This window comes from Chiloscyllium plagiosum, unplaced genomic scaffold (assembly GCF_037043375.1).
Source record: "Chiloscyllium plagiosum isolate Xiang-an unplaced genomic scaffold, Cpla_swu_hap1 HiC_scaffold_23, whole genome shotgun sequence".
In the NCBI taxonomy this organism is placed as follows: domain Eukaryota; kingdom Metazoa; phylum Chordata; class Chondrichthyes; order Orectolobiformes; family Hemiscylliidae; genus Chiloscyllium; species Chiloscyllium plagiosum.
The window spans coordinates 13,091,109-13,118,209 of NW_028270161.1; the positions used below are offsets into that span (position 1 = coordinate 13,091,109).

The 27,101-nt window shown below is 42.9% G+C and overlaps 1 protein-coding gene and 1 long non-coding RNA gene across 5 annotated transcripts in view; one reads left to right on the forward strand and one right to left on the reverse strand.

Moving 5' to 3' along the window:
* Positions 1-15,450, reverse strand: part of LOC122561839 (ankyrin repeat and SOCS box protein 13-like) — a 38,767-nt gene extending 23,317 nt beyond the window's left edge. The window contains exons 1-2 of one of the 4 annotated variants that reach the window (XM_087999371.1): positions 15,308-15,450; positions 1,364-1,551 (exon numbers count right to left, since the gene is read on the reverse strand). In XM_087999371.1, the coding sequence (XP_087855497.1) occupies positions 1,364-1,551; positions 15,308-15,350 (231 nt within the window). In that variant the 5' untranslated portion in view covers positions 15,351-15,450. Of the gene's footprint in view, positions 1-1,363; positions 1,552-7,969; positions 8,150-12,852; positions 12,899-15,307 lie in introns of those variants that run through there. The other 3 variants (XM_087999372.1, XM_087999373.1, XM_087999370.1) reach the window with 3 other exon arrangements.
* LOC148145814 (uncharacterized) overlaps positions 14,874-27,101 on the forward strand; it is a 36,443-nt gene continuing 24,215 nt past the window's right edge. The window contains exons 1-2 of the long non-coding RNA XR_015761056.1: positions 14,874-15,021; positions 22,940-23,160. This is a non-coding gene — a long non-coding RNA (uncharacterized LOC148145814). The remainder of the gene's footprint in view (positions 15,022-22,939; positions 23,161-27,101) is intronic.

Here is a 27,101-nt window from a genome sequence, read left to right on the forward strand (position 1 = left end):
GTGGTGGTAGATGGTAAATATTCAGCCTGGAGCCCAGTTACAAGTGGAGTTCCGCAGGGATCAGTTCTGGGTCCTCTGCTGTTTGTAATTTTTAATGACTCGGAAGAGGGAGTCGAAGGGTGGGTCAGTAAATTTGCAGATGATACGAAGATTGGTGGAGTTGTGGATAGTGAGGAGGGCTGTTGTCGGCTGCAAAGGGACTTAGATATGATGCAGAGCTGGGCTAAGGAGTGGCAGATGGAGTTCAACCCTGTCAAGTGTGAGGTTGTCCATTTTGTAAGGACAAATAAGAATGCGGAATACAGGGTTAACGGTAGGGTTCTTAGTAAGGTGGAGGAGCAGAGGGATCTTGGGGTCTCTGTTCATAGATCTTTGAAAGTTGCCACTCAGGTGGATAGAGCTTGTAAGAAGGCCTATGGTGTATTAGCCTTCATTAGCAGAGGGATTGAATTCAAGAGTCGTGAGGTGATGTTGCAGCTGTATAGGACCTTGGTAAGGCCACATTTGGAGTACTGTGTGCAGTTCTGGTCGCCTCATTTTAGGAAAGATGTGGAAGCTTTGGAGAGGGTGCAGAGGAGATTTACCAGGATGTTGTCTGGAATGGAGAATAAGTCGTACGAGGATAGGCTGAGAGTGCTCGGCCTTTTCTCATTGGAATGGCGAAGGATGAGGGGTGACTTGATAGAGGTTTATAAGATGATCAGGGGAATAGATAGAGTAGACAGTCAGAGACTTTTTCCCCGGGTACAACAGAGTGTTACAAGGGGACATAAATTTAAGATGAAGGGTGGAAGGTATGGGGGTGATGTTAGGGGTAGGTTCTTTACCCAGAGACTGGTGGGAGCATGGAATGCGCTGCCTGTGGGAGTGGCAGAGTCAGAATCATTGGTGACCTTTAAGCGGCAATTGGATAGGTACATGGATAGGTGCTTAAGCTAGGACAAATGTTCGGCACAACATCGTGGGCCAAAGGGCCTGTTCTGTGCTATTTTGTTCTATGTGCTATGTGCAGCAACTGAAGCAACATAGTAAGCTGGCGTGCATAGGTGACATTGCCAGCAATTGGTTGGGTTATAGATGTGCAGAACACAAAAATAAGAGAAAAAAAATTGAAACGTAGAAGTACAACCAGCCTCTGTTTGTGTTTCAAGACCTTCCCTTCTGAGTTTTGAGACTTTCTGTCTCCCTTACGAGCCAGGTATTCAGAACTCACCCAACTCTAACACTAAACTTGACAGAATCTTCTCTTCTACACATGATGCCCTGCACAAGAAGTCATGACAATTGTCAAAAACAAAACAGCCTGTTAGGGGAATAACACAAACAATACATGACTTTTAACGGAAAAGTACCCAGATTATACCTGTGCTCCTGCAGCAAGCAGCATTTGTACACATTGGATTTGCCCCCGTAGACTTGCCTCGTGCAACGGGGTTATGGAGTCTACGGTGACTAAATTCACACAAGCTCCATTTTCAATCAGCTGTTTCAATTTCAGGATCTCGCCTTCTTTGACAGCTTCATGCACAGGTGTGTGCTCAGCCCAAAAACCTAGAAATGACACAAAAGTGAAATCAAGTCTCTTTTAAAAAATAGACTGGAATATAGCACTTATATTTCAGAAAACCAGATGGATAGATTTGAAACTTCACACATCTGAGCATTTATTTACAGAGTTGTACATACAAGTTTGCAAGCCCTAACACAGTAAACACAGGTGGACTGCAAGAGTTTGCAAGAGACTGAAAGGAACACACAGACTAAGATGCTTTCTCTGTCACAGGCTGGATGTTTCTGCTACATTGTCTGAACACAAAGTTGTAGCCACTTGCCCAGTGACCAGTCAAGAAATGATTATTATGCTAAGTACATCTGATCATACAAAATTGGAGGGGGTTGAAAAATCAACCCAGGTCTGTTATTTGGAAAGAGCATCCCTGGACAGACATGATTGGAACCAAAATGCATCTCCATCTTCTCCACTGGTTGGTGGCAGCTACAAGGTAGACTCAATGAATTCCAGTAACTCTTCTTTTTATTTTAATGACTGGAACATGTTGCACATATTTTTTCCCATTTTTAAGTCAACAATCCAAAAGAAAAATAAAGTGATTTTCACAGAATAAAATATTATATTGCCAGATAGTCTTTGTTTTGGACCACTAAGAATTTATTTGTGAGAGATTTCCTTTTGTAAAGCAGGAGTTGGTATCTTGAATTCACCAATTTAATTTTAGACATTTCCTTTCTCTCAAGCACGTTTCAAGCTAACATCATCAATTTGTAATCACTTTTATTCACTTTCACAGAGTGTTATCCCACAAGGAATGATTATCTGTTCAATTCACTTGAATATTCATCTTCAAGTGTCACAGCACCATAAAAACAGACCCTTCAGTACAACTTGTCTATACTGACCAAGTTTCCCAACCTAAACTAGTCCTACCCACCTGAATTTTGGCTCATATCCCTCCAAACCTTTTCTATTCATGTATTTATCAAAATGTCTTTTAAAATGTCGTAACTGTACCTGCATCTACCACTTCCTCTGGCAGTTCATTCCACATATGAACCATCCTCTGAAAATGTTGTCCCCACCCAGGTCCCTTTTAAATCTTTCTCTTCATACCTTAAAGATATGCTTCCTCGCTTTGAAATTCCCCATCTAATGGAAATGTCCTTTGCTCTTCACCTTATCTAGGTCCCTCATGATTTTACAAACCTCAATAAAGATCCACCCATCCATCACCTATGATCCAGTCAAAAAAGTCCCATCTCATATCAATCACCTTTACCTCTGGTTCGGTAACCAAAGTACTTTAAAGAACCATTTTAAATTCAGAAGGAGCAGCTACGGAGTTACTTTTTCACGCAGAGGGTGGAGCATGAGGAAGTGGTGGAGGCTGGTACAATTACAACATTTCAAAGGCATCTGGATGGGTATATAAAAACATCCATCAGAAAGTTTAGCATGTGAAATTTCATGAATATTGACTGGCTTCATGAATTTTGGGATAGCCAAGGTTGGAAACTTACATGTGAATTTCTCCAGATCAAATACTTTTAATGTTTTAAGGGCAAATGAAGCATTCTTCATGTTAAAATGTTTTATTGTAGTACTTAACTCCATCAAATCAAAACTAGTGTCTAGTCTGAGTGCTGAACCAGATAAACTGATTAATTAAACTACCTAATTACTCTGTTTGCTCTTTAGATATCTCATCACTTCTCTGTGAAGACTTGGTTTGATTGATGAAGAGGGGAGCAATGCGCTACAAACACAATTATTGATTTAAAGTTATTCCAATCCTACTCTACTTACTATCTAAAAGAATAGATTGAAAAGCCCCACAAGCCAGCCTCCCAATTTGATAAGTACCCCAATTTGACAGATTGGCCACCATCCTGAAATTCAACCAATATTTGAATTGGCAGCGCACTGTATGAGTAGTTCAGGCACAAGGTGCTACTGAAGTTGCTAAGTCCACTGCCTTACCCACACTATCCTCGTTACATTCAATTCCCTACTTGTAATTCACCAGTTTCAAAACTTTCTTGTTCTAGCTTACAAATATCTCTTGGCTTTATCGAAACATCCCTCCTGCAGCCTATGCAGTCTTTTCCAGGTGCTCACTTATAAAGGTACTTCGCCTCATTGCTTCCTTCCTCAAACTTTGATTCCTCCCTATGTACTGTTGCCAATTCATCCATGTGGGACTTTGTTTCTCAATAGTCCTCTCAGCATGGTGTTTGGTTTAAAATATAATCTTGGAAAGTGCGTTTGTGTATGTGTGTGAGCATCCATGTGCAGGGGCAGGCATGCCTCAGAGATTGTGTGCATTGCACGTGTTTATGAGAGGAAGACAGAACGTAAGAGATGACAAAGCAATTTAGATAAAAGTGAAAATAGGAGCAAATTGAAAAGTAAAAGCATGCAAAGACATAATGCAGTGGCAAATAAAAAGTTTTTTAAAATTTTTTTCCTGGAATATGCCAGCAAGGTCTGCAATTGTTAACTGTCCCCTAATTTCCCTTGAACTGGTGGCTTGCTGGGATGTTGCAGAAGGCAGTGATGAATTAACGTCACATGCAGTTTAAACTGGGTAAGATTGTCAGGCTTCCTTCCTTTATGGATATTAGTGAACCAGATGGGTTTTTACAACAAAGGTAGTTTCATGCTGACACTAGTTTTCAATTCGAGATTCATTCACTGAATTTAAATTTGGCGAGATTTGAACCCGTAACCCCACAGTATTAGTCGAGTGAAATTACCACCACCTCCCCTTGAAGTATTACAGACCCATTGAAAACAAGACAGAGTGCTAGAGAGACACAGAGATGGACAGAAACTGTTCTTGAACTTGGCTTTTATACGTAAAAGCCACTTATGGGATGTGGACATCACTGGGTGGGCCAGCATTCATTGTCCACATGCACTTCCCTAAAACTGAGTGGCTTGCTAGGTCACTTCAGAGAACAATTAAGAGTCAAGCTCATTGGAGTTATATGTAGGCCAGACAGGGATGGCAGATTTTTCTCCCGAGTGAACCAGCTGGATATTTACAACAACAGTCAGCAACAGGCTAGGTCATAATTCCAGATTCTTAAACAGAATTCAGATTTCACCACCTACATATTGGGATTCAAACCCATCTCTAGAATGTTAGTCAGATTACTAGTCTAGTCATATCACCACTACATGTACCCAGCTGCGTCTCCAAAGATTGTGCCAGAACCTATGGTTCTTGTCCTAACAAGCAAGACACACACACACAGGATTAGAATGGAGGCTTTATAAAAGGGAATTTCAGGAATTAGGAAACAGGTTAAACAGAAAGATCTTAAGGGAAGTAATCAGAATTAATTCTGGTGCTATACAGTAACATATATACAATGAGATAAGGAGACAAGTGCCTGGCTGGTGAGATATCAGAAGTGGGAAGGGTTCAGATTTTTAAAAGATAGAGAAGTGGAGAAATAAATTTAACACTAATAATAATCAAAAGAAAAAGGGGAGAGAGTGAGAAAGAGAAAGAGAGAGCGAGGGAGAGAGAGAAACTGAAAGAGTAAGATAATGAAACTGAGAGTCAGAGTGAACATGCAAGGATGAAACTGAAAGTTGTGGCAGCAGGAATGGAAACACGAAATCATGCCTGGCACAGAGAAAATGAAAGAAAAATAGAAGAGAGAATCTACAAGTGGCTGGCAAGAAGAGAGCCTGAATTACATATACTATGACAATAATGCATTATCTTTCCTCTTGGCCACACTGCAGCTTGTACAGTGGTTACTACATCTATCACCCTCCAATGCCTCTCACTGTTGGTGGAATGGCCTCACTCAGTGCCATTCATTCATTCTAATTGACCATTACAACACTTCACTTTGGGAATCCACCTTCAAGACCTCTTCCGTGTCTATGTGCTGCCTTCTGTAATATCACAAGATGACATGTGCTTTAGCCTCTGCTTCTACATGTATGCCCAGAATCTACTTCTCCACTTGTGCTTGTAGATTGCTTCCCTTGTACCCAACCTTGGACAAGATGTTGTATTCTCCAGCTACAGATTGGTAAGACAAAAAAAGTGATTGTCGTTTATATCACTAGAAACTTATTTATTCCAGATTCCCCCAATTCCCAACACTTTTCAAGGCTGAAACGGACTGTGTATAACAGTGGTCTACTAAATTCACTGTGTTGAGCTGACTAATTTATTCATCACAAAGGCTGAAATAGCTTCCACCTGCATACCTCCCACTTTCACACTATTTTCCTCTGAAACCCTGTTCCATGTTTCCAGCTTCAACTGTGCCAAGTTCTCACAGCGATTTCCAATTTTTTTTAAACCCTCCATCATTAATTAATTCAAAATGATTTACTATTAATTTTTGCCACATATCAATCATTGAGACTCCTGGCTCCCCACAATGTCTCAAGGCAGGAACTGGAGAAAGAGAATGCTCACCTCTCAATGCAAAAGCTGCTGACAGTACAATCCACTCACTCTTGATCTCTGGTACAAAAGGAAAGTGTTAGAAATATTCACAGTGAGGACAAACTGGGGTGGGGCAGGAAGAGACCAAGAGGAGATACAGAAAATTAGAAAGAGAAAATGGACATCGAGTGAAGAGTTACAGTGAGAGATAATAAAAGAGAAAATCTGAAAAGTATTGCGCAAATCTGAAAGTGAAACTGCAAGATGGAAAGTGAAAATAAGTCAAAGACAGTGAAAGAACAAGAGCCAAACTTGAACACACTCAGTAACTGGTTTATAATCATACGAACCAGTGAACCCATTTTGTATTGCACAAATCTAAACTTACGTGTTAAAGGAAAAATTTCACAGATTTCTGCTGAGAGATTCAAATTGGTATAAGTTTATCCCTTGAATTTCTATCATCTCCACACAAGTCCATTCACTCCATAATCTGAATCTTTCAGAGTTATTAATCTCGCTTTGGGTCAACACCAGCCCACCATCAATAAAGATTATATACACCCTTATTATCAAGTATTTATTTCTTTGCATCATTTATCTCCAGAACAAACAGCAGAACAATCTGTTATTCAGGTTGACTTGCACCGAAATAGAAATTTAAACCGGTTTGCTTCCGTGCTGTTCTTAATGAGCTGTTCTTTGCTGCCTTTTAATTCTAAAGATGATTCAAGTCAAAAGGTTACCTAGATTTGATTCACACCTCCCCACCCAGCAGACTCCACCCCTCCGCCCCCACCCCCCATCTCTGCACCACTAAGCCCATTTCCATCCCTCTCAATTGGATATTAATTTGATGTATTTTAGGCCTACAGATGCCAGGTTTCAGTAATGAAAGTGTTACATCAGTAAAGCACCTTCCATGACTTTGGAATACTTTAACTTAGCCTCGTAATCTCTCTCTGGCCTCTGGGTCAAAAAGGTTTGGAGTTCAAATCCCACACCACCGACACGAGCACACGATTTACACTAATCTTTCAATGCAGTACTGCTTCCTTCCACATTTTGGACATTTTTCTAGTTAACCTGTTCATGACAGTTATTATACACATCTGGAGTAGGTTGGACTTGAACCTGGGACGCTTCTTAGAGATAATGGAAAGATATATTCCAGGGCTGCTCTCTCATTAGAGGCAGATGACTCATGGGGATTTAACCTAAGCAAAGGACAAGGTTGAGAGGGGGGCAAGGACATTACCACTGCACCACCAGACTCTCCTTCCATACAGTATTGACAGCACACAACTGTCAGAGAAACCATAGTTTTTAAGACTTCAATATTATGTCTCATCAGAACATTCTCAGGTGAATATAAAATATCGTTTGGCACAGACTTAATGGCCGCCTTGGGGCTGCAATCACTCTTAAAGGAAAAGTGGGAGAATTTTCTCTGGTGTTCTGGCTTGCATTTATCCCTCAACAAACATCACAAATCAGATGATTTGTCCAGCCATTATTGCAAATGCTGATTATGGGAACTTGCTTTACACAAATTGTTCTGCTTTGTTTCCTGCAGCAGTGACTTCAGTACCTGAGCTCATGACAGGCACTATACCAATGTAAGTTCTATCTTTCTGATACCCAAACTGGCAAGACCAGATTCATTGTTGTGGATATAATGAACAGTGATGGAGCAGTTATGCATTATTACTGCAGTAAGTTAACAAACTTCAAATGTTCAACTCTATTGTGTAACCCCTTTAGCAGGCAAACATATTTTGAACTCCTCAACAACACATGCCAGGCACAGAATTTGCTCAAGGTTACTCACTCACTCATTCTGTGAGTGCAGTGGAGTAAAAGGATTCATCCAATGAAATTTCTAAGGATTGCATCATTCTGAATTACTCTGCGGTAGACCATTTGATGACATATACAGCAAGGCATTTATTATGCATAAAAATCATCGATTGCAAAATTTGAAACAAAGTTTTCCTTTACATTAATGGAGCCCTTCATTACTTGAGCATTACCTACTGGTAGATCCTGCTGTGCATAAATTGGCTGTCTTGCTTCCCCACAACAGTGGCTACACTTCATAAAGTACTTAATTGACAAACTACTTTCGGACATCACGAGGTTGAAAAAGGCGTTGCATCCTTAAAAGTTGGTTATTTCTTAGAAAATAAGGCTGTTAAGTGCACAATGTGCTTCATAAACAGCAATAAAATAATGAGCTGATCATATTTGGTTGAAGGATAAATGCCAGCTAAGACACCAGAGAATTTCTGCTTTCTTGTCTTCAAAATAATGTCATGACATGTTTCCCAAGGGGCATCTTCTGAATTGTGCTCAGCATCAAGCTTTGTCATGGATTTGAACAGGGTATCATTCTAGTCAATCCCAATTCAGGTCTGCCCAATTTCCTCACTGTTCCATATTCCAGCACAAGTGAAATCTGCATGTCTCTGATGACCTAGAAGCATGTTGAGCTGAGCAGTGCAGCATTAGCTAATGACATCCGACAGCAGAATCATAATCAGCTTGTGATGATGCCCAATTTCCTTCCCTAGAAAAATGTCATTGAACTTACTGGAAATAAAAGGAATTGCCACAAAAATTCAAGTTCTCTTTGGATTTCTATTTAATTTGATGGGATTTCAAATTTTCACACAGCAATAGCGATATTTCCATTGACATTCTCTGGGTTGCTTTTGCCTGATGAAGGGCTTTTGCCCGAAACGTCAATTTTCCAGCTCCTCGGATGCTGCCTGATCTGCTGTGCTTTTCCAGCACATTCAAATCTCAAATTCTCTGGGTTGTTAGTTCAGGTTCAGCAGCATAACCACAATGCTACCCCAATATCTCCATTTCTTAGAGCAGTCTGAACAAGAACAAATGACAACAAACAACCTTTCTTCTACTGCCTTCCCTTTCACAGGACACTGACTTCTACTGAAGCTTGGTTTCACAAGCAATGAGGAGAAAGTGAGGTCTGCAGCTGCTGGAGATCAGAGCTGAAAATGTGTTGCTGGAAAAGCGCAGCAGGTCAGGCAGCATCCAGGGAACAGGAGAATCGACGTTTCGGGCATAAGCCCTTCTTCAGGAATGAGGAAAGTTTGTCCAGTAGGCTAAGATAAAAGGTAGGGAGGAGGGACTTGGGGGAGGGGTGTCGGAAATGTGATAGGTGGAAAGTGGTCAAGGTGAGGGTGATAGGTCAGACTGGGGTGGGGGCAGAGAGGTCAGGAAGAAGATTGCAGGTTAGGAAGGCGGTGCTGAATTCGATGGATTAGACTGAGACAAGGTGGGGGGAGGGGGAATGAGGAAACTGGTGAAATCCGATTTCATCCCTTGTGGTTGGAGGGTTCCTAGGCGGAAGATGAGGCGTTCTTCCTCCAGCCGTCGTTTTGTTGTGGTCTGGCGATGGAGGAGTCCAAAGACCTGCATATCCTTGGTGGAGTGGGAGGGGGAGTTAAAGTGTTGAGCCACAGGGTGGTTGGGTTGGTTGGTCCGGGTGTCCCAGAGGTGTTCTCTGAAACGCTCCGCAAGTAGCCGGCCTGTCTCCCCAATATAGAGGAGGCCACATCGGGTGCAGAGGATGCAATAGATGATGTGTGTGGAGGTGCAGGTGAATTTGTGGCGGATATGGAAGTTTCCTTTGGGGCCTTGGAGGGAGGGGAGGGGAGAGGTGTGGGCACAAATCTTGCACCTCTTGCGGTTGCAGGGGAAGGTGCCGGGAGTGGAGGTCGGGTTGGTGGGGGGTGTGGATCTGACGAGGGAGTCACGGAGGGAGTGGTCTTTACGGAATGCTGATAGGGGAGGGGAGGGAAATATATCCTTGGTGGTGGGGTCCACAAGCAATGGCCAAGTGGTATTATCGCTGGACTGTTAATGCAGAGACTTATATAATGTTCTGGGCACCCAGGTTCAAATCCCACCATGGCAGATGGTGGAATTTGAATTCAATAATAAAATTAATGATGACCATGAAGCCATTGTCGATTGTTGTTAAAAAAACATTTGGTTCACTAATGTCCTTTTGGGAAGGAAATTGCCATCCTTGCCTGGTCTGGCCTACATGTGACTCCAGACCCACAGCAACGTCATTGACTCAATTACCCTCTGGGCAATTAGGGATGGACAATAAGTGCTGGTCTAGCCAGTGACACCCTCATCCTGTGAACGAATTAAAAATAAATAAATGTTCACATGTAACCCAGCAGTCTACATCACCAAACTACTGGATTTGGATATATCACCTCCACCTGGTTTTATTCTGTGCGCACACACTTTGCACACTGGATATCACTGTGAAGGGGATAATGAATCTTTCTACACTGAGGCCAGTTGCTGCAGGAAAAGTTAGTTTGTCACAGGTCAGACCTGCCCTGGGGCTTCCCTGATCTGTTTGACTCAATTCTATGCTTGTTGGTACATCAAGTGTACATTACCAAAAACATCTCAACCCCTTTCAATTAGGACTGCTGTACTCCACCTTCTTGAAGCAAGGAGGGAAACATTAAATCTACCTTGTGCTAATTTCTCTGCAGCAGGTTCTTAGCATCTGGTAAGGTGGTATTTTTGTTTTTTCAAAAAAGATGAAAAGACATGACAGAATGACAAAGGATGCAAATTACAAGGGGAATGTATCTTCTGCAAATGTCAGCATGGTAACCTCTCAATTCCACATCTCCCTTAATTCGCCTCCACTCTAACACAGTTTATCACACCATCCACCTAAAAGCACCTCGTTGGTTGTCCTGTTGACAGGGAACGCACTGACCTGGTTCCATTCTTCACTATAGAAAGGTAATCTGAAGAACACCTACAATTGCTTCCTTGCTCACTCCTGTACCAGTATCTCTCCAAGCCATCTATCCTTCTCTGTTCCTACTTCTCATCCACATACTGATGTTTGATGGCATCATTAAAAAACACCTCTACATGGACATTGATGCCATCCAGCTCTACCTCACAACCAAGTGAGAGACAGGAAAGCCAATTTGCATACAGCAAGCTCTCACAAACTGCAGTGAGGTAATGATCAGATCGTATACTTTTACTATTCACTCACTCATTCCATGTGCTCACTAGAGTAAAATGATTCATTCATCAAAACTTCTGAGGATTGCATCATCCTAAATTACTCTGCAGTAGAATCATTTGATGGTGTATACAGCAAAGCATTTACTATGCATAAAAATCATAGATTGTAAAATTTGAAACAAAATTTCCTCTACATTAATTGAGCCCTAATATCATGAAAATTATTTGGTTTTTATTGAACAGTAGATTGACAAGAGAGATCCTGCTGCACATAAATTGGCTGCCATGCTTCCCTCCATTACAATAGTGGCTACACTTCATAACGTCCTCGATTAGCATAACATACACAATTAACATAACACACCTTTGGACATCTTGAGGTTGTAAAAGGCTGGTTGATTGACATACCAGTTAGGACATCCAGGATAACTCCCCTGCTTTTGGGAATGGGAATAGACCATTCAGCCTCTTGAATCTGTTCCAATGAGATCATTGGCTGGTCAGTTGTCTAACTCCATATATCTGCCTTTGGCCCACGTCCCCCTGAATAGCCTTGCTTAAAGAAAACCTCTGACTCAGATTTAAAACTAACTGACCTAACATAACTGCTGTTTGTGGGAGAGAGTTCCAAATCTCTACACCCTCTTTTTCTAAAGAATGGCCGTGGGATCTTTTACATTTACTCGGGAGGATAGATCAGGGTCGCATTAAATCTTTTAAAAATTCTGATTATAATATACTTTTGTACATCATTAATTATAAATTAGATTAAAGAGTTTGATTTTATGCAGGAAAAGGCTGCATTATGAACAGCAGACGATTTTGACTGTCACCGTCCCAAGCTTTTGAGGTATATGTTGGCCAAAGGAAAGTATTGTTTCTTAGTCGAGTAAGACCATTTATTAATGACTCAGGCGAGGTGACGGAGGCGAGTACAATTACATTTAAAAGGCATTGGGTGTGCAAATTAATAGGAAGGGTTTAGAAGGATATGGACAAAATGCTGGCTAACAGGAACTAGATAAGTTTAGGATATCAGTATGGACGACTTGAACTGAAGGGTCTGTTTATGGATGAGTTAGACCGAAGGGTCTGTTATATGAGTATAACTATGACTTATCTGAAATATGGAACTTGCAACAGTTGAGCCTTTCTTCAGCATTGTACTATGGTGTTAATCACACAAAAAGGATATATTAAAAAAAAGATAATAATTTTATCTTCATCCAAAACACTGCCCAAGTTGTACTGAGTCCCAATCACCTACTCATGCTTATTGATCAAAAAAGATACCAGGTTCACCAGCACCTTGAATTTCAAATGTTCACTTTCTGCACTTAAAAACATTACTGGCACTGCCTCTCCCATCATCCCTACACCCCGTTCAATAACCTTGCCCAATCCTTCAAACATTCAGGAACTCTGCAATCCACCAACTCCGACCTCTTCTGTTCACCCGATTTCCATCCTTCCACAACTGAAGGCCTTGCTTCAGCTACCTGGAAACCAAGCATTGATATTCTTTCCTAAAATCTCTCCTTTTCTCTCCTGCGCTTTGACCAGAACATATTTATTCAGCAGCAAAATGAAACATCACAAGGTGCTTCGTAGGAATGTTATAAAATAAAGTCTGACACAGGGGTGCATTAGGAGCAATCAGGTCAGACGACTTCTTTTGTCAAAATAGTAAGACACATCTTGAAGGAGGAAAATGAGGTAGAGAGATGTAGGAAGTGTATTCCAGAGATTACATTCCGAACAACTGCATATACATCCATAACAGCTATACAGAAAAGAATGACGGATGGTCAAGAGGCTAGATATCGGAGGCTTGCAAGGAGGAGATTATAGAGGGAAGGAGCATAGTCACCCAATAACGAGATTGAAAATGTTAAAATCATGGTGATTCGTGATCAGGAGTCAACCCACTCTAGTGGACACAAGAGTGATGAGGAAAACTGGGTTTGCTGGGAATTAAGGTTGAAACTTTATTGCTGGAACAGCACAGCAGGTCAGGCAGCATCCAGGGAACAGGAGATTCGGCGTTTCGGGCACAGGCCCTTCTTCAGGAATGAGCAGAGAGTGTTCAGCAGGAGAAGATAAAAGGTAGGGAGGAGGGACTTGGAGGAGGGGCGTTGGAAATGTGATAGGTGGAAAGAGGTCAAGGTGAGGGTGATAGGTCGGAGTAGGATGGAGGCGGAGAGGTCAAGAAGAAGACTGCAGGTCAGGAAGGCGGTGCCGGGCTGGAGGATTCGGCTGAGACAAGGTGGGGGGAGGGGGGGATGAAGAAACTGGTGAAGTCCAAGTTCATCCCCTGTGGTTGGAGGGTTCCCAGTCGGAAGATAAGACGCTCCTCCTCCGACCGTCGCGTTGTTGTGGTTTGGCGGTGGATGAGTCCAATGACCTGCATATCCTCGGTGGAGTGGGAGGGGGAGTTGAAATGCTGTGCTACAGGGTGGTTGGGTTGGTTCGTCCGGGTGGCCCAGAGGTGCTCTCTGAATCGCTCCGCAAGTAGGCGGCCTGTCTCCCCAATATAGAGGAGGCCACACCGGCTGCAGCGGATGCAGTAGATGATGTGGGTGGAGGTGCAGGTGAATCTGTGGCGGATATGGAAGTTTCCTTTGGGGCCTTGGAGAGAAGTGAGGGGGGAGGTGTGGGCGCAAGTGTTGCACCTCCTGCGGTTGCAAGGGAAGGTGCCGGGAGTGGAGGTTGGGTCGGTGGGGGGTGTGGATCTGACAAGGGAGTCGCGGAGGGAGTGGTCTCTACGGAAAGCTGATAGGGGAGGGGAGGGAAATATATCCTTGGTGCTGGGTCTGTTTGGAGGTGGCGGAAGTGACGGCGGATGATGCGCTGTCCATGGATGGACTCCCTCCGTGACTCCCTTGTCAGATCCACACCCCCCACCGACCCAACCTCCACTCCCGGCACCTTCCCTTGCAACCGCAGGAGGTGCAACACTTGCGCCCACATCACCCCCTCACTTCTCTCCAAGGCCCCAAAGGAAACTTCCATATCCACCACAGATTCACCTGCACCTCCACCCACATCATCTACTGCATCCGCTGCAGCCGGTGTGGCCTCCTCTATATTGGGGAGACAGGCCGCCTACTTGCGGAGCGATTCAGAGAGCACCTCTGGGCCACCCGGACGAACCAACCCAACCACCCTGTAGCACAGCATTTCAACTCCCCCTCCCACTCCACCGAGGATATGCAGGTCATTGGACTCATCCACCGCCAAACCACAACAACGCGACGGTCGGAGGAGGAGCGTCTTATCTTCCGACTGGGAACCCTCCAACCACAGGGGATGAACTTGGACTTCACCAGTTTCTTCATCCCCCCTCCCCCCACCTTGTCTCAGCCGAATCCCTCCAGCCCGGCACCGCCTTCCTGACCTGCAGTCTTCTTCTTGACCTCTCCGCCTCCATCCTACTCCGACCTATCACCCTCACCTTGACCTCTTTCCACCTATCACATTTCCAACGCCCCTCCTCCAAGTCCCTCCTCCCTACCTTTTATCTTCTCCTGCTGAACACTCTCTGCTCATTCCTGAAGAAGGGCCTGTGCCCGAAACGTCGAATCTCCTGTTCCCTGGATGCTGCCTGACCTGCTGTGCTGTTCCAGCAATAAAGTTTCAACTTTGATCTCCAGCATCTGCAGACCTCACTTTCTCCTTGCTGGGAATTAAGACAGAAGCAGAGTTTTGAATGTAGAATATGGGAGAAATAGCTAGGAATGTGTTTGAATAGTCAACCCTTGAGATAATAAAGGCACAAATAATGGTTTCAGTAGATGTGCTGAGGTATAAAGTTGTGTAGTGGTAGAGAGGTAGGAACAGACACTTTCAGGGTATGAATGAGATCAGAAAACTCTCAGAACAAAATACAACATTTAAGATACAAACAGACTGGCTTAATCTTGGGCAGCTGCCAATGGGAGGGATGGAGTCAACAGCTTGGAAAACAGCTTGAGTTTCTGTGGAAGGCTCACTGGATCCAAAATGTCAACTCTGCCTCCTCTGCACAGATGCTAACCTGGTAAGTTTTCCCAGTAATTACTATCGCTTGGAAAAACAGGACTTAATCGCCTCCTCTGGAGCAATCACAGTGAGTGTTTTTGTTCTTATGCTGTTGTGAAGGGAATGGGTGTTGCATAAATGCAAACTATCATTGCTATTCACTACATACGCACAAGCTATCATCGCGACAAAGCAGGGTAAACAGCCCGAGTTAAAACCAAAATAATGCCGCTGCAGCACAGGTATCCGTACAGACAATCTCAGTCAGTAACCACAATAATTCCTTGCATGACCCTGATACTCACTGATGTCTCCCATTCCTCTTTGCACTACGCGGCCACTTTCCATCTTCAGATCAGCTGGGCGCCATCACGTGATGCGGGCAACTCGCTACTTTGCGATTGCAACATTGTACTCGATCCGCGCATGCGGGAAATGGCTCGTTCTGCGAAATCCCTATACGGAAGCGGAAGTGTGTGTGACAGAGAGAGGGGGATGGTGTAAGCGTGCATCATTTTAACGGGCGGAGTTGTGTTAATTAGTTTGTGAGGATTAGCGAGGGAAGGATTTACGTAGAGTCTGAGTAATGAGTCAGTGCTGCGTAAGTTCCTTCCTCCACCATCCAATTAGAAAGATTTTATAGTAAGAATGCCAGAGAAGTTCATCATGTTCTTCTTACCTCCATTTTAGTTACAGCCAGCTGGCATTGTTTCACAGTTATTAAGGAAAATCACAAATTATTTTTAAACAGCTGGATTTCACAACATTAAAATAGAAATATTGCAAACACTCAGTGGATCTGATGCTATCTCTGGAGAAGAAATAGGATAATCGGGAAGAATTTGGCGCTTGCAACAATGAGAAACTGTACCATCAAATCATAGAGACATAGAAGTTGTTATCGTAGAGACATAGAAAATCGCAGCAAGTTGTAGGTCATTCAGTCCTTCGCGACTGCTCCGTCACTCAATATAACTATGACTGATCGTCCAACTCAGAATCCTGATTCCATTTTCTCCCCATATCGCTTGATCATAGAATGATAGAATCTCTACAGTGCAGAAAGAGGCTATTCAGTCCATCGAGTCTCAGAGGAGCATCCCACGTAGACCCATCCCAGCCCCCCTCAACCCTTCCCCCAGCCCACATGGGACTTTTAACCGTAGTTAATCCATTCATCCTGCACATGCCCGCACAATACGGGGCATTTTGTTTAGTGTGCTAATCCATCTAACCTGCACATGTTTGGACTGGATCCTTTTAGTATTCCATCTGCCATTTCTTTGCCCACTCTCTTAAACTGTGCAAGTCATTCTGCCCATCCCTCCACCTATGTTTGTGTCACCTGGAAATTTAGCGATAATGTCCTCAGTTCCTTCATCCAGATCATTAATGTATTATATGAATACCTGTGGCCCCAAGGCTGATCCCCATGTTACTCCACTAGTAATTGGCTGCCATCTTGAAAATAATTCTCTGTCCCATTCTCCACCCTCTGCTCGTCAGCTAATCCTTTATCCATGCCAGTATTTAGCCCCTAACACAATGGGCTGTTATTCTTACTTAGCAGCCTTCTATGTGGCACCTTGTCAAATGTCTTCTGGAAGTCCAAGTTGATCACATCCATTGACTCTCCTTTTTCTAACTTGCTCATTATCTCCTCATATGCCCGAAACGTCGATTCTCCTGTTCCCTGGATGCTGCCTGACCTGCTGCGCTTTTCCAGCAACACATTTTCAGCTCTGATCTCCAGCATCTGCAGACCTCACTTTCTCCTTAAATATTAACACTGTCTATCTGTTCAGAAATGCTGTCAGACCTACGGCGTTTATTCAGCACATTCTTATTCCTGAAAAATTATTTGCCAAATGAGGTGTAACTGCTTATTGTAAATATCAAATCAACACTAGACATGAACAATCTATCGGTCCTAATATTGTATTCATGGAGAAAGACAAATTTATACTTCATGATAAACATTCCAGAATTTATTTTAATATGTTTTTTTTAAAGATGCCTTTCTGATATTTTAGCATTAGAATTTTTAGAATTAGATTTTATTGTCATGTGTATTCAAGTTCAAAAGTACAGGAGTGTAGTGAAAAGTGTATGATATTGCCAACACATGGTACCTAATTACAAATCTTAAGTACAAAAGAGATTAGGTGCAAAAACAGAAAAATAAAGAAAGAAGCAAAAAGTTTCACATTACAGTTCTTCATAGTACAAACTTAGGAAAATAAAGATACAAAGTTAAAATAGAGACATTATTCTTATATAGGATGTAGACATTGTTGGCAATACAACACTTGTGGCCCATCCCTAGTTGCCGTTGAACTGATTAGCGCTCTTAGCCATTTCAGAGGCCAAATAAGAGTCAACCACATTGTTGTAGGTCAGGGGTCATGCATTGGCCAATCCAGGTAAAGATGGCAGTTTCCTTCTCTAAATGACATTAGATGGGTTTTACAAAATAGCTACATGGTTGCCATTAGACTAGCTTTTAATTCCAGAGTTTTTCATATTGAATTCAAATTTCCCCATGTGCGGGATTCAAATCTTTAGCCCGCATCTCTGGTTTACTATTTAAACAGACAAAGGAAGCACATGGTGAGGACAGTGCAGGAGAGTGAGAGAGAGAGAGAACCTGCACAGTTACTGCCTTTGCTGTTTTAAATTCATGTGTCGCTGGACATCGGAGTGTGTCTGGGAAAATTAACAGTGAAATTCACAACTAATCTTGGAGGAACCTGTTTGGGTGAAGTTCACAGCACAGAATCAGATAAGTTAATCGTTGTTTTAAGTATGTCCAATAGAAAGGCTGCAGTAGTGAGTAGTGAGTTATATGTTGTTGGAGATATGTCTCTTGATTAAATTTAAAATATAAGCCATAACTATTAATTTAACCTGGGGCAGTGTTTGTAGAGGAATAAGACAGGAATATTTTCTGGGTCTGTAGATTGTGAAGGAGCAAAAATGGCCTTTAGTACAGTGATATGTACTTCTTGTCAGATGTTGGAGTTTAAAGAGAGTTTAAGCGTTACTGTGGATTATATCTGCCATAAATGCTGTTGGATACGAATGCGATCAGATCGAATGGATAGGTTGGAGAGACAGTTAGAAGCGATGAGGAATTTGCAACAGTAACAGTATGTGATGGATGGCAGGTATAGGAAGGGGGGAAAGTCTCAGATACAGTCACATAGATGGGTTAACTCCAGGAAAGGTAAGAGAGGTAGGCACCTAGTACAGGAGTCTTTTGTGGATATACCCATTGCAAACAGGTATGCTGTTTTGGAAAATGTAGGAGGTGATGGATTCTCAGGGAAACGTAGCACGAACAATCAAGTTTCTGGTATTGAGACTGGCTCTAATGCAACGAGGTGTACGTCGGCTTCCAAGAGGTCAATTGTGTTAAGGGATTCTGTAGTCTGAGGTACAGACAGACGTTTCTGTGCCCAGCAGAGAAAAAAGCAGAATGGTGTGTTGCTTCCCTGGTGCCAGGATCAAGGGTATCTCAGAGAGGGTGCAGAATGTTCTCATGGGGGAGAGTGCCAGCAAGAGGTCATTGTCCACGTTGGAACCAATGATATAGGAAGGGAAATGGTTGAGACTCTGAAGGAAGATTACAGAGAGTTAGGCAGAAATTTAAAAAGGAGGTCCTCAAGGGTATTAATATCTGAATTACTCCCAGTGCAACGAGCTAGTGAGGGCAGGAATAGGAGGATAGAGCAGATGAATGCGTAGCTGAGGAACTTGTTTATGGGAGAAGGATTCACATTTTTGGATCATTGGAATCTCTTTTGGGATAGAAGTGACCTGTACAAGAAGGATGGATTGCACCTAAATTGGAAGGGGACTAATATACTGGCAGGGAAATTTGCTGGAGCTGCTTGGGAGGATTTAAACGAGTAAGATGTGGGGATGGGACCAAGGGAGATAGTGAGGAAAGAGATCAATCTGAGACTGGTACAGCTAGGAGAAGGAGCGAGTCAAACAGTCAGGGCAGACAGGGACAAGGTAGGACAAGTGGGCGGCACAGTGGCACAGTGGTTAGCACTGCTGCCTCACAGCGCCAGAGACCCGGGTTCAATTCCCGCCTTAGGCGACTCTCTGTCTGGAGTTTGCACATTCTCCCCGTGTCTGCGTGGGTTTCCTCCGGGTGCTCCGGTTTCCTCCCACAATCCCAAAATGTGCAGGTTAGGTGAATTGGCCATGCTAAATTGCCTGTAGTGTTAGGTGAAGGGGTAAATGTAGGAGAATGGGTCTGGGTGGGTTACGCTTCGGCGGGTCGGTGTGGGCTTGTTGGCCGAAGGGCCTGTTTCCACACTGTAAGATTAATCTAATCTTAAAAAAAGGACTAATAAATTAAATTGCATTTATTTCAATGCAAGGGGCCTAACAGGGAAGGCAGATGAACCCAGGGCATGGTTAGGAACATGGGACTGGGATAACATAGCAATTACAGAAACATGGCTCAGGAATGGGCAGGACTGGTAGCTTAATGTTCCAGGATAGAAAGGGAGATAAGAGAGGAGGGGGAGTGGTATTTTTGACAAGGGATAGCATTACAGCTGTGCTAAGGAAGGATATTCCCGGAAATACATGCAGGGAAGTTACTTGGGTGGAACTGAGAAATAAGAAAGGGATGATCACCGTATTGGGATTGTATTATAGACCCGCTAACAGTCAGAGGGAAATTGAGAAACAAACTTGTCAGGAGATCTCAGCTATCTGTAAGAATAATAGGGTGGTTATGGTCGGGGATTTTAACTTTCCAAACATAAACTGGGACTGCCATTGTGTTAAAGGTTTAGATGGAGAGGAATTTGTTAAGTGCGTACAAGACAATGTTCTGATTCAGTATGTGGATGTACATAATACAGAAGGTGCAAAACTTGACCTATTCTTGGGAAATAAGGCAAGGCAGGTGACTGAGGTGTCAGTGGGGGAGCACATTGGGGCCAGTGACCATAATTCTATTAGATTTAAAATAATGATGGGAAAGGATAGACCAGATCTAAAAATTGAAGTTCTAAATTGGTGAAAGGCCAATTTTGACGGTATTAGGCAAGAACTTTCGAAAGCAGGTAAAGGGACAGCTGGAAAATGGGAAGCCTTCAGAAATGAGATAACGAGTATCTAGAGAAAGTACATTCCTGTCACGGTGAAAGGAAGGGCTGGTAGATATAGGGAATGCTGGATGACTAAAGAAATTGAGGGTTTGGTTAAGAAAAAGAAGGAAGCATATGTAAAGTATAGACAGGATAGATTGAGTGAATCCTTAGAAGAGTATAAAGGAAGTAGGGGTATACTTAAGAGGGAAATCAGGAGGGCAAAAAGGGGACATGAGATAGCGTTGGCAAATAGAATTAAGAAGAATCCAAAGGGTTTTTACAAATACATTAAAGACAAAGGGTAACTAGGGAGAGAATAGGGCCCCTCAAAGATCAGCAAAGCGGCCTTTGTGTGGAGCCGCAGAAAATGGGGTAGATACTAAATGAATATTTTGCATCAGTATTTACTGTGGAAAAGGATATGGCAGATATAGACTGTAGGGAAAATGATGGTGACATCTTGCAAAATGTACAGATTACAGAGGAGGAAGTGCTGGATGTCTTGAAACGGATAAAAGTGGATAAATCCCCAGGACCTGATCAGGTGTACTCTAGAGCTCTGTGGGAAGCCAGAGAAGTGATTGCTGGGCCTCTTGCTGAGATATTTGTATCATTGATAGTCACAGGTGAGATGCCGGAAGACTGGAGGTTGGCAAACGTGGTGCCACTGTTTAAGAAGGGCGGTAAAGACAAGCCAGGGAACTATAGACCAGTGAGCCTGACCTCGGTGGTGGGCAAGTTGCTGGAGGGAGTCCTGAGGGATAGGATGTACATGTATTTCGACAGACAAGGATTGATTAGGGATAGTCAACATGGCTTTGTGCGTGGGAAATCATGTCTCACAAACTTGATTGAGTTTATTGAAGAAGTAACAAAGAGGATTGATGAGGGCAGAGCAGTAGATGTGATCTATATGTAACTTCAGTAAGGTGTTCAACAAGGTTCCCCATGGGAGACTGGTTAGCAAGGTTAGATCTCACGGAATACAGGGAGAACTAACCATTTGGATACAGAACTGGCTCAAAGGTAGAAGACAGAGGGTGGTGGTGAAGGGTTGTTTTTCAGATTGGAGGCCTGTGACCAGTGGAGTGCCACAAGGATCGGTGCTGGGTCCTCTACTTTTTGTCATTTATATAAATGATTTGGTTGTGAGCATAAGAGGTATAGTTAATAAGTTTGCAGCTGACACCAAAATTGGAGGTGTAGTGGACAGTGAAGAGGGTTACCTCAGATTACAACAGGATCTTGACCAGATGGGCCAATGGGCTGAGAAGTGGCAGATGGAGTTTAAATCAGATAAATGCAACGTGCTGCATTTTGGGAAAGCAAATCTTAGCAGGACTGAAGAGACCTTGGAGTGGAGGTTCATAGCTCCTTGAAAGTGGAGTCGCAGGTAGATAGGATAGTGAAGAAGGCATTTGGTATGCTTACCTTTATTGGTCAGAGTATTGAGTACAGGAGTTGGGAGGTCATGTTGCGGCTGTACAGGACATTGGTTAGGCCACTGTTGGAAAATTTTATGCAATTCTGGTCTCCTTCCTATCGGAAAGATGTTGTGAAACTTGAAAGGGTTCAGAAAAGATTTACAAGAATGTTGCCAGGGTTGGAGGATTTGTGCTGTTGGGAGAGGCTGAACAGGCTGGGGCTGTTTTCCCTGGAGCATTGTAGGCTGAGGGGTGACCTTACAGACGTTTACAAAATTATGAGGGCCATGGATAGGGTAAATAGGCAAAGTCTTTTCCCTGGGGTCGGGGAGTCCAGAACTATAGGGCATAGATTTAGGATGAGAGGGGAAAGATATAAAAGAGACCTAAGGGGCAATGTTTTCAAACAGAGGGTGGTACGGCTTTGGAATGAGCTGCCAGAGGAAGTGGTAGAGGCTGGTTCAATTGCAACATTTAAGAGGCATTTGGATGGGTATATGAATAGGAAGGGTTTGGAGGGATATGGGCTGGGTGCTGGCAGGTGGGACAAGATTGGGTTGGGATATCTGGTCGACATGGATGGGTTGGACCAAAGGGTCTGTTTCCATGCTGTACATCTCTATGACTCTAAGTGAATTACCATCATGTCCCACACCATATTTTCATCCTTGTGCCCCAACCTTTGGTTCGTTCTCTGTAAAGTTTACAAAAAGTGAATGAGAATTTGTGCAATTTATTTCTTGACTTGTGTTGTGAAATAGGTCCACAGTTTTGCCAGGATCTTCCTTGACTAGACATGCTGCCATCAATCCCTTTTGTTAGTACTACGTAGTGGATGATTAGCTCAGTTGGTTTGGCGACTGGTTTGATACGTGATAACCAACAGTACAGGTTCAATTCTTTTAGTAGAGGTTTAGTAGGAAAGTCCCAGCTTCTCAAACTTACACCTCACCTGGAATGTGGTGACCGCCATGTTAAACTATCACTGGTTGTACGTCTCCGATGAAAGAGTAGCCCAAGTCATCCTTGCCGTTGAGGGACGGTGAAAGAAGAAGGAAAAGAGTCCTATTCTAGGCACTGACTAGGATTGATTTGAGAGAGATGACCATACAAAGTCTGGGCAGTAGAGGCTCAGTCCTGGGTAACAAAAGTTCACTAACTAAGGAACAGGTTACAGTAACATTAGAATGGTTAACTTTATTATATTTGGTAAGACATAGACCAGGTTAACCTAAGTTACATAATTGTTAACAGTAGAGGTGAGATCAACAGACTGGATCAACAAGAAGTGGCTAGTTTTTCCCTGATACGGTCACTTATATACTGCTGGGCAGAGCCAGACAAAGATTTTGGAGTTAACCCTTTCAGGCTAACTATGCTGTTTCTCTCTCCACAGATACTGTCAGACTTCCTGAGTTTCTACAGCACTTTCTGTTGTTTTGTCATATACAACATTTTGATTTCAGAGAATTCTTCAACAAGATTGCATGCTTAGTTCACCTGATGATATCACCTCTGTTGGACACCTGGAGATCTCACTAGAATTGAAATCTCATTGGGAAAGGGAAAATTCATGGCAGACAGACCACTACATCTCTGTGGACAACTTTTTATGAGGTCAGTGCCACTGATTACAAAATCTGGGCCAATGTTTCATTAGAACTGGAAAAAGTTGCAGATACCACAGATTTTAAGTAAGTTTAAAACAGAAATGGTAGAAAGGGTCATTGAGTCATGCAGCACAGAAACAGACCCTTCAGCTCAACTTCAGTCCTAAAGAAGGATTATACATGAAATGTTGACTTCTCCACCTCCTGATGCTGCCTGGCTCACTGTGTTCTTCCAGCCTCCTGCTTGTCAACTTCGGCCTAACTTGTCCATGCCGACCAGATTTCCTAATCTGAACTAATCTCATTTGCCTGCAGAAGAAATACAAAGGGAGGTCTGTAACAGGGTAGGAAGTAGAAGTCATTAAGTTATAACAGAGGTAATGGAGCAAGGCAAAAGGGGATGGCAATGGGGCAATAAAATTATTAAAAGACGAGTCTAGAGGAGCTGAAAACAACAAAAGCAGATTCATTACCAGAACACTGGTCATGCTGCTTTCCAATGAGATAACAGCATAGTTATGATCTAAAATCGTTGAGCTCAAGAGTTTGAGTCTGACAGCCTCTTAAGTGCTTAATCAAAAAGTATTGCTCTTCGTGCTTCCACTGAGCTTCACTTCAACAACATAGGAGTGTGAGGACAGAGAGGCTTGAGTGGGCCGGGGAGCTAAATTATATTATATACATCTTATGAAGCAAAGGGCAGAATCATGTTGTAATACAAGATCTTGGGCAAGATTTGCTGGAAGGAGCGAGTTAACAGTGCTGCACAATTCATTAGACTCACATATGGACTTTTGCACTAGAGGTTGGGATGATTAGAAACACATTTTGGTGCGGTACCCACAACAGGGATGTAGTGTCATGTGTGATCATGGTAAGCAATTGGGGCTGTTCATAATCAAGCAGATTAAAGAACTGTTATTCACCAGTGTTGTCTGAAGGAAGGTTGTGAGTTAGAATATTTAATTCAATGCTAAATCAAATACAGTTAGTATAAAAATATAGAGCAGGAAAGAAAGAATGGATTCAAAGGAAAATAAAAGTGACAGATAGAAAAATACTGTAATTTCTTTAAAAATCTAAATCAATACTCATGTAAGAAACAAATATTTTAGACTATTTTTAACATTAAATTTAGCGGTTCAACTATTACATGGATACAACTTTTGAGGGGCTGAAATTCATGCTACAGTCCAAAATATTGTATTGTTAGCAGAAGCCCAATTGATCTCTAAACTAAAAAAGAAAAACAATCAAATTACGGTAATTACCAGATGAAGACAACCAGGACAAAAATGAATTATTAAACTTTTATTTATACACACAAAAAGTAGAGTAGAAATATAATACGGCTTTAAATTGCATGTTTCATCCTAAATTAAACATGTCAAGTACAAAAGTTCACTAAAATCCTGCAAAATCATGCTGTTCAACACCTTCAGCACCGCATAAAGCTGCATAATCATCAGGATGAATTATATCATCATATGGATCCTCTTCCTCTTCGCTGTCCATAGTTAGCAGTAACACATCATCTTCTTCACTTATGTCATCCCACAGATAATTGTCCTCTTTACTGTCCAATGCGTTCAAAACTCCACATTTCCTGAATGATTTGAAAATAGTGTCAGCTTTTATGTCCTTCCATGAATCGTCGATCCAGCTACAGATCAGCGTCAGTGATGGAGCTTGCACACCACCTCCTTTCGTATATGTTTTTTTCTCCATCACACATCCAGTTATTCCACTTCATTCTCATCATGTCCTTCAATGGCTTATTGATACCAACATCTACTAGTTGAAAAACACTTGTAAGTCTGCCAGGAATGACAGCTATGTCAGTGTTATGTGATCGCATGTTATCAACAACATTCTTCACTAGATGTGATCTAAACTGGTCCCAGATGAGCAAAATCTTTTCCTTGCATAGTCCATCAGGTCATAAATTCCGAACTTCCTTTATCCATTTTCTACATCCACCTTCATCCATCCAGCCTTGTGGATGCATATGGATGCTAATTCCTTTTGGAAATTTCTCCTTTGGCACAGTTTTTCTCTTAAAAACAGCCATTGGTTTTAACGTAGTGCCATCAGCCGTACAAGAAAGAACTGAAGTAAACCTACTTCTCTCACGGCCAATGGTTTTCACCAATGCTGTTTTCCTCCTTTTTGGTTCACGGTTCGATTCTCTGGCATGTCGAGAGTAATAGGCGTTTTGTCCATGTATCCAATGCATGATGTGTTGTGGTCTTCCTTCCTTCTGCTGATTTCTGATTGCAAACTGGTGAAACTGTAATATCCTGTTTTCTGGTTCAGCAGGCAGCTTTTGTGCAATCTTAGTTCTCTGCGGAAGTACTAAGTAATGCCTTCTCATGAACTTTGTGCATTATCCAGCACTTAAAATCCGAAATTCCCATTCTCCTTTGATTTGTTTCATGCATGGATTCAGATGGCTTCACGACAAACACGTTTTCCATTTTGATGATTTTCAAGCACCACTCAGCAACATTTTTCTCCAATTGTGGCCACTTGCGAGGGTTACCTCTGTCGGCACAGTTTTGCTTTAGCATGGTTAGAGTTGATTCAGTATATTTCTTCAGTCTCTCACGAGTTTCTCCGAAACACAAAATTCTCTTGCTGTTATTTGTTTTCTCTCCAACTTCAATAACTTTCAGTTTAAAAGCTACTATATAATTTTGTTTTTTCTGTTTTGTTTTTACACAAAATGATGAGGAAATTTCCAAACCTCAACTAAGTATATGACTGTACTCCACGAAGTTGGTTGTCACCTGATTCTAGGAGAAAATGAGGACGGCAGATCCTGCAGATCAGAGTCGAGAGTGTAGTACTGGAAAAGCACAGCAGGTCAGGCAGCATCCGAGGAGCAGGAGGATCGATGTTTTGGGCATAAGCCCTTCATCAGGATATAAAAATGGCCATGATTTATCAAAACTGGATTATAGGAGGCTGGAAGAACACAGCAAGCCAGGCAGCATATGGAGGTAGAGAAGTTGACTCTTCTTCAGGGATGGAGGTGAGAGTAGGGGGAGCTGCAGGTAAAGGCGGTGGGGTTTGGATTGGGAGAGGGATGGAATGATGGGGTAGTGATAGGTGAACAGAGGTGGTGGGTACAACCGGGTTGGTAGCTGGAAGGAAGGGTTGGTAGGTGGAATGGAAGAGAGGAGGCAGGCTGGAAAAGGAGTTAGGGGATGGATGGGAAGGTTATTTGAAACTGGAGAATGCAGTATTGAGTCCTCCGGGCTGCCCAGATGGAAGACAAGGTGTTCTTTAAATCAGAGAAACCCTACAGTGTGGAAACAGGCCATTTGGCCCACATGTCCACACCAACCCTTCGAAGAGAAACCCACCCAGACCAATTACCCTACCGTATTACTCTACATTTCTCCTGACTAATGCACCCAACCTACACCCTGAACACTATGGATAATTCAGCATGGCCAATTCACCTAACCTGTACACCTTTGGACTGTGGGAGGAAACTGGAGCACCTGGAGGAAACCTACACAGACACAGGGAGAATGCTCAAACTCCACAAAGACAGTTGCCCGAGGCTGGAATTGAACCCTTGTCCCTAGAGCTGTGAGGCAGCAGTGCTAACCACCGAGCCACCGTGCCACCCCATGTTCTTCCTCCAATTTGTAGTCAGATTCACTGTGGCAATGAAGGAGGCTGAGGGTGGACATGTTGAAGAGGGTATGGGAAGGAGATTTGAAATGGGCAGTAACTGGAAAGTCAGGCTGGCCCCTGCAGGTCCAGCTGAGATGCTCAGTAAAACATTCCCTAAGTTTGCGTTTTGTCTCCCCGATGTAGAGAAGACCACATTGGGTGCACTGGATACAGTAAACTAGATTGTAGGAGAGGTAGGTGAACCTCTATCTCACCTGGAAGGACTGTTTGGGGCCCTGAATTGTGGTGAGGGAGGTAGTG